Raw genomic sequence first — 15,445 nt, 5'->3', positions numbered from 1 at the left:
AAAATCCATTTCGTGCATATCCCTAGTCTCAAAATGTGATACGGCGATCATATTTTCCTGTTTAATGATGTATATGAAAAATGAAGCAGATGTATTCCATCTACTGAAATGGCATTTTTGCTAGAAAAGAAAGCAATTTTTATGTTATCATTTGCTTACTAGAGTTATGGCAGGTGTGTCATTTCTGAAGCAACATAAAGTAGTCAAAATGCTTCACTTAGAAGATCTCCATTCAGATCAAAATTTATAGTTTGCCCCATAGCATTTAAGGCAAGTTAATTTCTTTAAAATCTTATGAAACACAATTATATTTCCATGCAAAATAGAAGATTGCTTTCAGTGTTTATTAAAACAAAACAGCAAGTATCTAGACATTTATTGTGAATTTGGCTATTTATGAACAATAAAATTATTGTTCCCAAAAGTCAATCATTATATTATGAGAATAAGCAAAAGAAGTGGAATATGTTAACAAAATCATTCTCTTTACAAGCTGTTTGTTAAAACCATTTAACTTACACCAGTTATTACACTGGTTAATTTTAAAAGCTTGCTCCAGGTCTAAAACAAGAACAAACACAAGAAGATCCAATTACCATAACTTAACAAAAGCAGAACTGGGTTTTAATATATCTAGGAGGGAAAAAACTGCTGCTTTTCTGCAACAGTTTTATTAGTAATACACATGCAGCCACTATGAGGACTCAAAACACTGATTTTATATAAGCCATATTAGGGATTTACATAAATCATTCAGTTTCTGAAGTTATTCAGTCCCTTTGTCTTCATCTGAAAAATGTGGAACAGACTTCTTTGCTACAACATTATCCAGTCGCTGCCCTTGAAGATACGGATTCACACTCTGAAAAGAGATTCCAAAATGATTAGAATTGGGAAACAATCTGGGGAAATGAATCCTAACAGAAAAAAATTATACAGTATAATCAGGAATAAAAATCATGCAACATAAATTACATTGTATTATTAAAGCTTCCTTAAAATGTAGGACAGCTATTAAATACATCAATGACATTTATTACAAGTTATTAAGATGGAAACAGTTTAACATTATAAACTCAAAGTCCTAAGAAGGAATGAAGTATGTATCTACAATTTTTCAAAACAAATGTGTCTAACATTTTCATGTACCGGTTTGTGCAAGAAATCCTTAAACTGGCAGTCTATCACAGCAGCATAAAATTGGAAGCATATACAAAATGGATCCAAACTAGAGTAAATCACCAAAACTTCTAGGCTCAAGAGGCAAAGTCCTGTTTCTAAACACCCAGTTCTAAAATACTTTAGAATTCTCTCTTTCTCTATTTTAAAAAGCACACTTTATACCAAATATAACCAAAGAGCTTTACTTTAAAATGTCTGTGCATATTCTCCATAGTGAAAGAAACCCTAAAGCATTGCTGCCGTATACATTTTCATATGGAAAAATCAAATCACGTTTTCCTAAATAAATATTTATTGCAAGAATATTCTGCTTGAAAAGTTAGATTAAAAAAATTAAATTAAATCCACAAAGAACAAGTTGGTGACCCTGGCCAGTTTATTAAAATTTGTGATGATTTTACACTGAATAAGAATGTCATAGTGAGCCTTTTCTCACGATCCATGAGGAGGGGCTTGGGGCATGCAGGGAGGAAGGCTGTAAAACCTTACCTACCCACAGACTGCTCCATCCATGCTGGGCGTGCGGATTGTACACCCACATGAACTCCAGCTCTCCCTAGCAGCTGCGAAGGGTGGAGACTGCGACCTGTCCGACCCACCCCCACCCCCCGAAATCCAATAATGCACTGTGCTAGTGGGGCTGCAAGCTGGGGCTGGCAGACAATAAGCAAAATGGAGCTAAGAGAGCATGTGTTTCCTTAACCTCATTTTGGAGGTGGACTCCAGAGGTAGGTTTGCTGCCTCACTGCCACCCACACCGCTCCCAGTGGTTCACAGGTGCAGCAAAGATTGGGCTAAGGTAGCCAAGCCCAATCTTTGCTGCATGTGTGAACTTTTCTTTAGACCTGATAGAACAGAAATTCAAGCAGAATGCAAATTTGTGTACTGAATAAATAATCCAGCTAAATACATTTGGAAAACATTAAATTTAAGCGTTAAGGGCGTGCCAATTGGATGCCCTTTGGTGGCACTATGTTGGGAGATCCTTTGACCAATAACAGGTGCTTTTCTGATTATTGAGATGGCTTAACTATACCAGCTTACATGTCCCCCAGCATAATGCAGGCACTGCAGAACTGCTTGTGCCAGTGCAAAGCTCTAACACATATGGTGACACTGCTGCACAACAAGACAGTGATGGAATTATTGGTTTCTTGCATGATTGCTCATCACATGCTATTTCCATTGGGAATAATGGAAATAGTGTGCAATGTGTGATCATGCAAGAGGTTAATCTTTCCAGTATTGCCACCTTGTAGGCTTGTGCATTTTGATTCGGGTACAAAATGTTTTGTGCCTGAAAATGACAATTTTGGAGGTTTTGTAACCAAAACAAAATCAAGAATTAAAAAACAGAGATTTGTGTTTCCAAATCGAAATGACTGTGTTTCGGACAGAATGCTTCGTTCTTCAGAAACGCATTGCAATTGAAATTGACTTCTCTGACTCTCTCCACTCCAGCTGAGGCACTGAATAATTAGCAGAAGATAAGATATGCAAAAAGCTGTTAAGCATGAATGGTTTAGTTAAGTATGTGTTGTATTCAGTGTGATTGAAATGCAAACTGACCTTGCAAAGGGATTTGGAAGACAGCATTTTGAGACAGAAATACCCAAATATCTTTGGGAACTGAATGCAATTCCAAAGCTCTTGCTAAAAGCCATGGTATAAGTTGTGTGGAGAAGCTTTTCGAGAAGCTGGTTAGGAAAGTTCTGAAATTATTATTATTATTATTATTATTATTAATTTGATTTATATACCACCCTTCCAAAAATGGAAGGTTCTCTTAAAGACCAGTGCCCCCCAGATGGAGTTATGGGGCTGCTGAAACCTCCATTATTCCCTGGGGGGGGAATCTTAAAGACGCATAAACTTCAAAAATTCCTAAGAAATCAGCCCTTCGCCCTATTTGCAATCTGGGTGCACCACCCTTGGGGCACTGTCACCCAACCCACTATTTTGCCCCTGAAGCCCCACATAAACAAGTTGAAAGAGTGAAGAGAATGATGAACGACGACACTTACTCTTTTTTGCACAGCTATTTGAGAATTTTGCAGTGGGTGGGAGCCTGTCCCCGTGGCACTAACTAGCACAGCAGCACAACCCATTTGTGGATTCAAGCAATCTTTCAATAAAAACACTCCCTCCCCATGGAACAGTGACTACAGGTCATTTGAGATAGCAAGACAGACCAATAAACTGCCTTGGTACTATGGAACAGCTTCAAATGTTCATTTAACTGAAGTGGAGTGAGCCGTAGCCCAAACAAATCAGCCTACTGTTCAGAATTGTTGAGATTTATCATCACTGCATTTAAGAAAGTGAAAAACCATGGATCATGGTTCCAAGAAAGAGAGAAGCAACTAAGATTCCTGGGGATGTCAATAGATTGACAGGGGTATTCCCCACCCCGCTCCTTTTGTCTCCTGTAGTCCCATGTGGATGACCTGTCCCTGCAATGGCAAAAGTTGTGAACCCCTGGCTTAGACATCATGACCCACCAAATTACATTGTGGCCTAAATTACATTGCTGCTGCTCAACTTGGGCAACAAAACTTAGACACTACTATAACTCATAAAAATCAGAAGAAAAACAAAATAGCTCTTCAAAAGAGCCCTGAACAAGTCAAGAGATTCTTTCTAAACCTTTGGAAAGAAAAACCTGTGTAACCTCGAGGCAGCTGCCTCCCCTCGCCTAATGGTAGTTATGCCCCTGGCAGGTAGTCCTGCCACTCATGCAGAAACATGGAGGGGGACAATGTTTGGAGGGTGAAATGGTCTTAGTTTCATACACTTTATTAGACAAAACACATGACGTTAAATGCATCCTTGTCTAGTTTGGGCCTTCTTTCACTTTCAGATAGCTATGCATAGCTACTTTTCAGTAGCTATGCATTGTTTTCCCATTCAAAGTTGACTGCTCTAAAGCTGCTGTGTGCTACTGCAGCAAATTCAGCAACTGTTTGAAAAGAAGGCAAGAGGGCAGTATCAGAACTACTGATCTGGCTGACACATTATGCAATGCTCCATGTGCATTTAGCGCAATGTGGGCACTGCTGCATTTTCCTATTGTAAGTTGTGATATCACACACTTGTAGAAATGACAAATTATTTCCAATGGCCAAACAATTGCACAAGACCCATTGTACAATTTCAATGTTTGCACAAGTTGCGCATTCACAACTTGCTTCAGGAAGATACAGTCACACTTGCATTGCGCTAAAGGCACATGGAGCACTAAGCCCCAAACTGAAAAGTGATGCATTTAACATCATGTCTAATTTGGTCTGAAAATTAAACCTTCTGAGGCATAAACCTCAGAAAAGTAAACCTTCTTGCTCACTTCACTGTTGGTAAGATTGGGTTGAAGTAGTTATGTGTTTGGGTTCATCTAGTGATGGGAAGACAGGGGGCGCCTTGGTTGAATGTGGGGCAGCTATTCCGGTGGTGGTGGGGAATAGAAGAAGTAACGTTGGCAGGTCAGCAGGCCGATCCAGGGGAAGGGTAGTCAGAAATTTAATAGCTGTCTCCCCTTCCGGCTGTCCTGCCAGCTCTATGACCTTGGGGAGCACTGCCAACAACCCACATAGCCTTACCCTGCTCCTCAACAATGCCAGGTCGGTCCAAAATAAACCCGAGGTCATCCATGATTTGATTATGGATGAATGGGCTGACCTGGTGTGTATCACTGAGACTTAGTTGAGGGAGGCTGGTGGCCTAGTCTGGTCCCAGCTTCTTCCTCCAGGGTATTCTGAAGAGGAGCAGGTGAGGGGATGTGGGCGGGGAGGTGGAGTGACTGTTGTCTATAAGGATAACATCTCCCTTACCAGGGTCCGTGTCGAGGTATCTGACCATATTGAATGTGAATACCTAGGTTTGGGGACCAGGGATAGATTGGGACTTCTGTTGGTGTACCGATCGCCCCGCTGCCTGACAGAATCCCTTACTGAGCTCATGGACTTGGTCGCAGAACTTGCGTTGGAGTCTCACAGACTTTGGAGAAATTGGAGAAAGACTCGACTCAAATTCGACAGATTACGACATAAAGCACATTTAAAGATCTATGCTCAGGCAATACGTGTGGCAAAGAAGTGGTTCTTTTCTGCCCGTATTGCATCTGCGAGTTCACATCCAGCGGAGTTGTTCAGGGTTGTGAGGGGGCTAGTAAGTGCCCCCGCTTCCTTGAATCAGAATTTGGAGCCATCAGTTACCTGCTGTGATGTGTTTAAAGAGTTTTTTTGCAGATAAAATCTCTTGGATTCAGGCCGACTTAGATGGAGACTCAACAATTAATTCAATGTCTGAACTGGAGGTGTCCGACAACTCCTCTTATGTGATTGAACTGGATTGGTTTCAGTTTGTGACTCCTGAGGACGTGGACAAGCTGCTCGGAACGATGAGACCTACCACTTGTTCTCTTGACCCTTGTCCAACATGGCTTGTTCTATCTAGCAGGGAGGCTGTTGTGGGAGGCCTGGTAGAAATCATAAATGCTTCTCTGAGGGAGGGCAGGATGCCTCTTTGTCTTAAGGAGGCAATTATTAGACCTCTTCTTAAGAAGCCTGCATTAGATCCCTCAGAGTTGAGCTACTATAGGTCCGTTTCCAACCTCCCATGGCTGGGCAAGGTAACTGAGAAGATGGTGGACTCTCAGCTCCAGGCAGTCTTGGAGGAAACTGATTATCTAGACCCATTTCAAACTGATATTCGGGCGCGCTATGGGGTGGAGACTGCCTTGGTTGGCCTGATGGATGATCTCCAATTGGGAATTGACAGAGGAAGTGTGACTCTGTTGGTCCTTTTGGATCTGTTGGCGGTTTTCAATATGATCGACCATAGTATCCTTCTGGAACATCTGAGGGTATTGGGGGTGGGAGGCACTGTTTTACAGTGGTTCCGCTCCTACCTCTTGGACAGATTCCAGATGGTGTCGATTGAAGACCGTTGCTCTTCAAAATCTGAGCTTAAGTATGGTGTCCCTCAAGGCTCCATACTTTCTCCAATGCTCTTTAACATCTACATGAAACCGCTGGGAGAGATCATCAGGGGATTTGGAGTGGGGTGTTCTCAGTATGCTGATGACACCCAAATCTACTTCTCCATGTCAACTTCTTCAGGAGATAGCATAACTTCCCTAAATGCTTGCCTGGAAGCAGTAAAGGGTTGGATGAGGGAGAATAAACTGAAGCTGAATCCAGATAAGACGGAGGTACTTATTGTGTGGGGTCAGAACTCTAGAGATGATTTTGATCTCCCTGTTCTATATGGGGTCACACTTCCCCAAAAGGAACAGGTTCGCAGTCTGGGAGTACTTCTGGATCAATGTCTCTCCCTGGTTTCTCAGGTTTAGGCGGTGGCCAGGGGTGCTTTCTATCAGCTTCGGCTGATACGCCAGCTGCATCCATTTCTTGAGATGAACGACCTCAAAACAGTGGTACGTATGTTGGTAACCTCCAGACTTGACTTCTGCAATGCACTCTATGTGGGGCTGCCTTTGTATGTAGTCCGGAAGCTTCAGTTGGTACAGAATGCGGCGGCCAGGTTGGTCTCTGGGTCATCTCAGAGAGACCATATCATTCCTTTGTTGATAGAGTTACACTGGCTGCCAATAGGTTTCTGGGCAAAATACAAAGTGCTTGTCATAACTTATAAAGCCCTAAATGGTTTAGGCCCTGGGTATCTAAGAGAACGTCTTCTTCATTATGATTCCCACCGCCCATTGAGGTCGTCCGGAGAGGTCTGTCTCCAGTTGCCGCCAGCTCGGCTGGTGGCCACACAGGGACGGGCTTTCTCGGTTGCTGCCCTGAGACTGTGGAATATGCTCCCTACTGAGATACAATCCCATCTCTGACAATTTTTAGAAAGCATTTGAAAACCCACCTCTTCACCCAAGCTTGTTTTATACTATTGTTAACTGCCCAGAGACAAAAGTTTGGGGCGGTGTACAAATGTAATAAATAAATAAATAAATAAAGGGTGAACTTTGCACCCCATTTCAATTAAACAATGTGCCTTGACTAACAACATTTTGGGAAATGCTGGCTTAGACCAAAGAATTTTCTGCAAAAACAGTATTGCTTATCATAGTTATTCTCTGGAAGCAAAGAATATGACCAAGTTTTAATAAAGATGTGCTAATCATAGCAATTTCAGCAATCTGATTTTACTTCGAATTCTTGACTGATCCTACAGTAAGGCACTGAAATGAAAACAAGTTGTGTTTTGAAAATTACCCTTTTCTTTCTTTTCGGTCCACCCTTCATTTTCTCAAAAAGTAAATTCTTATTCTGAAAGAAAGAAAGAAAAATAAATATGAGGTATGGATCAAATTTGGTAACTCTTCTTTTCAAGTAAGACTTTGTGCCATGTAAATATTAGCATATGAATATTTTGGAAAGAAGCTTAGGAGAAAATGTGGTGTTGTTGGAAAGATAAACCACAAGAAAACATTTGAATTACTGCAGCTATTAATAAAATATTTTGCTATTCTTCTGGGATACTCAGTGTCATCAAACATTATAAGAACAGGACTATATGATGATTGTAAGTTGCATGGTGGTTTTAATCTTAACTCTCTCAGCAAAGGAAGAGCCAGAGTGGAAAAACTGCTCAGTGGTAGAGCATATGTTCTGCATGTGGTTATGTGCAATCCCTAGTATCTCTGGGGATAAAGAGATCTCAGACAGCAGAGCTGGGAAAGACCTCTGCTTGACACCTAACAGCCCCTCCCAATTAGAACAGAAAATAGTTTGCTAGATGGATCAATAGACTTGATTTAGACTAAGGCAGCAATATATTCTATATATAGTCTAAGGCAGCATCTTTAAAACTGCAAAGAAGACCAAAGTTTGTAGTCTGAAGCAGAACTTTTAAAAAAAAATGAAGCGGTTGTTCTGGATGGATTTAACTCTTTATAGCTTTTGACTTTGATATACGATTAAAAAAATTAATGCCCTTTAACAATTATTATCTCAATTACTTCCCTTTCTGCTTTCTTCTCTCGTCCTCCCCATCTGCACAAGTCATTACACACTCTCTGGAAAGAAATTTTGGTCACAATTCCTGGCTTACATAGTGCACAAATCACTATCGTTCTAAGTGAGATGCACTCATGTGTTCACTCAAAAGAATGCAAGCGCTGGTTGCTACCTCTGCAACCAGCACCAGCTTTTGAACAGAACTCAGCAGTGTGTGTGCATCTCACTCAGAATGACAGTGAACTGTGTGATATGCGAGTCATTTTCTTCACTTAAACAGTGCAATAAAAAAAAATTTTAAAAACCAAAACGCTGCTTGGTCTAGAACGTTTTTAATAGAGTGAAACTTTTAAAAATTGCCATAGTTGTCTTGGCAAACAGAAAAGAAATTGATGACTATGACCACAGGCTGTTTTTTCCACACACTGCTCTATTTAATAGATGCAGTGAGCTCAAATAAGGTGTGGAATATAAGACACGTGCTCAGCAGATCTTGTTTTAATTGAGTCTATACTGCAGGACCAAAAAATAAAGAGAAAGATATTAGCAGAGAAGCTATGTTCCAGCCTCTGGATGGGGCGGTTTATAAATGTAATAAAATAAATAAATAAATAAATTTGCTATAAATAATTGATCCAAAATTTGTAACAGCAGTCTACGTAGACAAGGAGAAATTAACAGAATATTCATTTCTGAAATAAAACCAGGATTAGTGAGACAATGAGGTCATTCACACAATCAAAAACTGTGTTCTCTACCCAGATTTGGGAGCTGTATGTGCTCCCAATTTCTGGTTGTGTGGAAGCAAGGTAAGATGAAAACCTGGGTAGAAGTGATTGTGTGGAAACAAAGTAGAAGGAAAAACTACCCAGGTTATCCTCCTACGTTGCTTCCACACAATCACTTCTAGCCAGGTTTCCTCCCACCTTGCTTCCTCACAACCGAAGATTGGGAGTATGCACAGCTCCCAAACCTGTGTAGAACAAAGTTTCTGACGGTGTGAATGGCCTCACTAACGTTTCAAAGGGCTAAAATATGTGCAAATCTTTGGTACTTTTCATGTTAATTTGAGTTCACAAGACATCTTTTGCTTGACCTCGGCTATTTAACCTGTGTGATGCCATAGAAACATGGGAACTGAGATGAAACTGGCCAAGGAGAGACATACTTGGCTAAAGTACTTTGTGTAAATTTACTTGGAAAAAACTTCAGTTTAACAATTCTTAACAAACAACAGAAATTTATTTCCTCAGGAAGTATTACACTACTTGCAGTTTCTCTTAATGTACCGTTTTACCTGAACCTTCTTTAAAAGACAAATTTCTAGACTTTTTTTCCAAATTGCACTGCAATTAAAGCTTGCATCTGGAAGGAAAAGGAAAACTCAGCTCAACGGCTGTGGCTCAACACTATCATATTTTATTTTGTCTGACTTGAGATTTTAAGACCATAACTAATGTTTAAATATAATAGGCAGCAGCATGCAGATAAGGTTATGAAATCTGATATAAAACATTGTCTGTGCAATGATATTAAATCTGAAAATACAACACACCTTGTAAGTTCCCTCAAGTGGAGATCTCAGCTTTGGATGAGATACTAAACACCTTTTACTCTCATCTGAACTAAGCATGAATTAGTATTAAAATACCTCAGGACTGGATTTTATGGTATACATATTACTAATTGTATTTCTTCCCATAAATATACAAAAGGAAAGCAAGATTTGAAAGGAATACCTAAACTTCCACGAAAGGGAATATATTAGGGTTGCTTCTAATGTACACGTACCATGCCAAAAGTTCTCAGGTTTTGGATTAGTGATGCTTCCTATTAACTATATAAGTACAAATTAAGAATACGTATATCTGATTTAAGGTAGTATCACAAAAAGAATACCTACAGTAATCCCACTAAGCACAAACTGTTCACTGGCAGCTGTGGAGAAGGAAAGGGTAGCAAGCTGTGTTCGTATAAATGAAGGCTGACAGTGGCAAGGAACTAAAAAGACCTCTACTTTTGTGAGGTGTTTTTGTGGTTTATTTTTCCAGTTGAAATGGTGTGATGGATAAAGCAGGATATACATACATTCAATAAATATGTGTTTGGGTTTGCATTCTGGGGTTAGATGTTTGCCACACTGTCACTGAAAGACCTAAATTTTTCTTAGTCAATGCTGTAAGGAACAAAATATTTTGTTTTAAAATAACTTAATATTATCTTGAACTAACATGACTACAAGAGATACAGCTTGAAAAGAGGCAATGTTAAGTATTTTACAGCATACTACAATTTAGGTGTATATGCTTCAGATGACATAATACAAACATGATCCAGCCAAAAAACATTTGATTCCCATTGATTTCAGTGTCTACATCTCTCCCACTGATATAATGAGGCTGCTTTGGCAGAATCATGCTTTATATTTCCCAGACTACAAATACAGACACAAGTACATGATAGTTCTCAATATAGAATTACAAAAATAAATTACTTCTAAATAACCTAAAGCAAGGCTGACTCATAAACAGTTAAACTGAGTTCAACCTTGGTTGTTTTTAATGCAGAACCTTTGGTAATCAAGTATATTGTAATAAAAAATTTCCAGCACTTGGAAATTTTTGGCCTAAAAGTTTAAGAATCTTGTAAGTAAAGCTCTCTGCTTAAAGCTATAAAGTTAAAATTGGGTCAGTTGTAATTGATGAATCATTCTCTTGCAAGTGAAGCAAAAAGAAGCGCCGCCAAGGAAATGTATTTATCAATAGACCGATTCAGAAGTCATGTAGAGCCAGGATTGAATCTGGTCTCACATGACATTCCCTAGCTTTAGATACATGCATTCCACCCTCTCATTTGTGTACTCAGCTTCAGATCCTAATTTTCTTGGTCACTGGCTAGAATAAGCCATGATTGCTCAATTCGAATGTCATGACAGATCCAGGCTTGTTCTAAGTCGGAATCAGTAGTAGAATCATTTTCTCATGCAAGAAGCTGGGGGAACCCCCACCCACTAAGGCTAGGGGATGTCATACAAAACCAGGATTCAATCCAGATTCTGCGTGACACTGAACTAGGACACTATCTGAGAATGAACAAATTTTAGAGAGTGTGAACTAAACCAAAAGCATTTTGGAGCTTTGTAATACAATGTTCTTTATTCAGCCATCATGATGTATGAAATATCATATGTACATATATTATGTTGTACATATAAATGGATTAATGACCACTAATGGTAATCTGAAATCTAGTTCCAGAAATCTATAATGTATTTTGCAGTGTGACATAGTACAATGTGAATCCAGTCTACTAGGAGCATGTCTACAAACACTTTCTCTTGGAGAACTTTAGATTTGAATGTTGTGGGCACAGGAATCCATCCTGGGTAGTACATAACTGTTACAAGGAGATAAAGTTACAAGGAGATAAAGAAATCTACAAACCCATTTGCCCATGCTGGGATAGTCATGTTCCGGATCAAAAAGGTGCTGGTGAAGCTGGTACTCTTTGCTGAACTGTGCTGTATCTGGGGTGTTTTCCAGGCATCCATCATCAACTGCAAAAACAGTTTGGGAAACCTGAGCAACTTGACAGATTGTAAAATATATATATATATAATGAAAATTACATCAAGAACATACATGATCAATGTAAAAGAAATAACTCTCAAGTAATTTTGAAACAATTTCCACAAACCCTTAGACTAAACACCAACTGAAACTACTTTCTTTACAGATTTCTTCCTGCAGGGTCATAAGTTAATGTGTAAATACAACAAACTGCTGTAAATACATTAACCCAGAACTGTGTATTTTTATTTGTACTCGTATACTATTTTTGGCAATGCAGTGTCCTTAGACTGAAACCAACTACAAAATAAATGATTAAAGTGTGAATCCTATGCTTTCTTCATTCTATTCCATTCATAACCTCCAGTGCAACTTTATACCTTACCACAAATACAAACAAATATTTACTAATTGAAATTCTAAAATTCTAAAACCTGCATTTAATCACATCTACTTCTTTTCTTCTCAAGTGAAACATTGTTCTTTCTCCTCATCAGGAAATGAGGAGAATACGCATTTTGCCATATAGGTATTAGGTCCCTCTTTTTACCAGATTGCCTATCTACAATCATTCCGATTGTGTCCACTTTCCCATATTCCAAGAAGTGGTTTCTAAGATGACATGCCTCAGGATCGTCTTTAATTCCACCAACAAACAAGTTTTTCATAGTAACATAAGCCCCAGACTTTCCAGATTCCTCTCTTGCTACTGCTGTTTTAGGTTTAACTATTCTTCCATCAACTGAACAAGCTGTAGCAACCATTGCTGCATCAACTTCAGCCATTGAAGAGACAATGACCAAATTCCCATGAGTGCTTGCTTACAAAGTCTCTTGAAACACAATCTGTTAATTTCCCTCATTGTTTATAATAGTTTCTCAAACTTGCTTTGGTAGCTTGAAAGCTTAAACCACCAATAAATACAGAACTTCTCTTAATGCCCTTATGCTTAACCTCCCTCACCCAGTCACTCTCCCCAATAATTGCTACAGATTGCATAGGAGCTTTCAATTTCTGTCCAGTTTTCCCTTTGCGCTGACATATTTAACAAGTTGGCTGTCCTGTGCCATTCTAGGCCAATAAAAGTTTGACACCTCTGAAAAGTATAAGCATGCATATGTATTCAGTACTTGGTTTGGGCCCCTTTTGCAGCAATTACTGCCTCAATGCGGCGTGGCATGGATGCTATCAGCCTGTGGCACTGATGAGGTATTATGGAAGACCAGGATGCTTCATTAGCAGCCTTCAGCAATTCTGCATTGTTTGGTCTCATGTCTCTCATCCTTCTCTTGGCAATGCCCCATAGATTCTCTATGGGGTCAGGTCAGGCGAGTTTGCTGGCCAATCAAGCACAGTACACTGTATACTTTTCAGAGGTCCGATATTGTTCTATTCTTCAATCCTTGTCTTCTTGGTTCCATGTAATATTCTAATTTTCTGAGATTGTGGATTTGGGGTTTTCATGAGCTGTACGCCATGATCATCACAATTATAACAAATTAAGGCTTGACTTATCTCGCTTTGCATGTAATGCGTCTGTCTCATATATCAGTTTCACCTTTTAATTTGCACTACTGAAATTAATGGACTTTTGCATGATATTTTAATTTTCCAAGTTTCACCTGTATAGGCTACCTCCAGTCTCAGACAGGATGCCTCTGGTTACCAATTGCAGAGGAGCAGAAGCAGGAGAGAGGGCAAGCCTTCATCTTTTGCCTGTGGGCTTCCCAGAGGTATCTGGTGGGTCACTGTGGGAAGCAAGATGCCAGACTAGATAGGCCTTGGGCCTGATAAGGCGAGGGGCTGCGGATACAGCAGCTGGTCAGCCTGTTGGTGGGCACACCTGCGCAATGATAATTTGGTAACGTTGGTAATTTTATCTATTTTCCCTGAAGCCCACCATCATTCCAGATGGTCCCCTGGCCTACAAGAGTGTTTGGGGTGGGTGAGTTGGCAGGTAGCTGCTGTAGAAAGAACAGATAGGAAATTTTACTTTAAAAATTCCCTCCCACACAAGTTAGGTTCTAACTCACAGTCTTTTCTCCAGGGTGAATTTTTCATGCACATGTGGACACACAATCACAATCATGTGGATAAATGTGAGCATTCTGGTCTGTCTTACTACTGGTTCAATATGCGGATATTATTCCTGGACCGCATGTTTTGCAATGCAGCATTTGTCTATTACCTGAACATGTGTTCAAAACTGGTATGCATACAAGTATCCCACCAACTGCAATGGCCAACTAATGTTGGGGAAATCGAGTCTCATTCTTTATTTTGTTAGCCAAGGCATACCCACTGAATGCCCCAACACGGGACATAAGAGATTGTTTCTATGACACTGTTGTGAGTAGCCCAAGGGGAAAATGACAAGTAAATTTCAAAATGAAATGCAACGGGAAAGATTCATTTATACTGTGAAATCTATCTGCTTGTTGGTATGAGGTTCTCACGTGCAGGTAAAACCAAGCTAAGGAAAGCCAAGCCCGATCTTGCCAGTGCGTAAAAACTGCCGGGACAGCACCCAATCCCAGCAGTGCCTCGGTGGCAAACCCACCGAGGCAGACACCCACTTAAACGGGTTTAAGGGAGCAAGCACTCCCTTAGCCCCATTTTTGCAACTGTGTGGCCAGTGCCACACCTAGAGCAAAAAGGAGCCTGGACTACCGCCACTGCTGCTCCTGTCACCGGGGCAGCCTCCAAATGATCGGGGGGCCTCCCCAGAGCCCCAGTGCTGTGCTGCTTCCCCACGCCCGCTGCTGCCCCACCAATATTTGTCATCCTCACCACCGGAGGGGTTGGGGGGGTGAACAGCCGAGCTGAGCAGGCCTTCCCCCAGTGGTGGCAGTGATACACATTGCAGGCCTGTGACATCACGGGCATGTGACACTTGATACTCATTGTGCAGGTGCACCCGCCAACAGGCCGACCAGCTGCTGCATCCGCAGCCCGCCACTACCACCACCAGAAGGAGGCCTGCTCTGCTTGGCCGCTCACACACACACCCCCGGAGGCGAGGATGACAAATATCGGCGAGGCAGTGGCAGAGCTCTGGGGTGCCCCCACGATCATTTGGAGGCCTCCCCAGACAGAGGAGGCCACGGACCTGATCCCCAAAGTCCGTGGCTAAATCTGCCTCTGCTTTTGGCAGCGTCGGCTGCTTTCAGCTGACATTGCAACACTGATGGGCAGCCTCCCCTTGCTGGGAGAATACCTATAATGCACTGTGCACTTCTGCAGTGCATCATGGGTATCCAGGGGGCATGGGAAAGCCAGTGTCAATCGTCTGCAGGGCAATCATCTGTGGGGGAGGTAAGTGTTTACATCCTTCCTCCCAGTGTGCCTCAAGCCCTTTCCCACTGATTGTGAGAAAGGGCTCACTATATTATATTATACTTTATACTAAAGTAAAATAAAGTGTGTCATCAAGTCAATTTCAACTCCTGGCACCCACAGAGCCCTGTGGTTTTCTTTTGGTAGAATATAGGAGGGGGTTACCGTTGTCTCCACCTACACAGTATGAGATGATGCCTTTCAGCATCTTCCTATATTGCTGCTGCCCAATATAGGTGTTTCCCATAGTCTGGGGAACATACCAGCAGGGATTCAAACCGGCAACCTTCTGCTTGTTAGTCAAGCATTTCCCTGCTGCACCAACACCTTATTATTTCCAAGCCAATTCCATAATTATAGGAGCTGCTGGCTAATAGTTTC

The 15,445-nt window shown here is 41.0% G+C and overlaps 1 protein-coding gene across 1 annotated transcript in view; it reads right to left on the bottom strand.

The window, feature by feature from the left end:
• Positions 1–325: 325 nt before the first annotated feature.
• The window catches only part of SCG5 (secretogranin V), a 34,976-nt gene continuing 19,856 nt past the window's right edge, over positions 326–15,445 (bottom strand). The window contains exons 4-6 of the mRNA XM_053272135.1: positions 11,603–11,715; positions 7,416–7,469; positions 326–862 (exon numbers count right to left, since the gene is read on the bottom strand). Of these exons, the coding sequence (XP_053128110.1) occupies positions 767–862; positions 7,416–7,469; positions 11,603–11,715 (263 nt within the window). The 3' untranslated portion in view covers positions 326–766. The remainder of the gene's footprint in view (positions 863–7,415; positions 7,470–11,602; positions 11,716–15,445) is intronic.

This window comes from Hemicordylus capensis, chromosome 1 (genome assembly GCF_027244095.1).
Source record: "Hemicordylus capensis ecotype Gifberg chromosome 1, rHemCap1.1.pri, whole genome shotgun sequence".
Lineage (NCBI taxonomy): Eukaryota > Metazoa > Chordata > Lepidosauria > Squamata > Cordylidae > Hemicordylus > Hemicordylus capensis.
The sequence above is the reverse complement of the archived record's forward strand: the minus strand, read 5'-3'. Positions and strand labels throughout refer to the sequence as shown.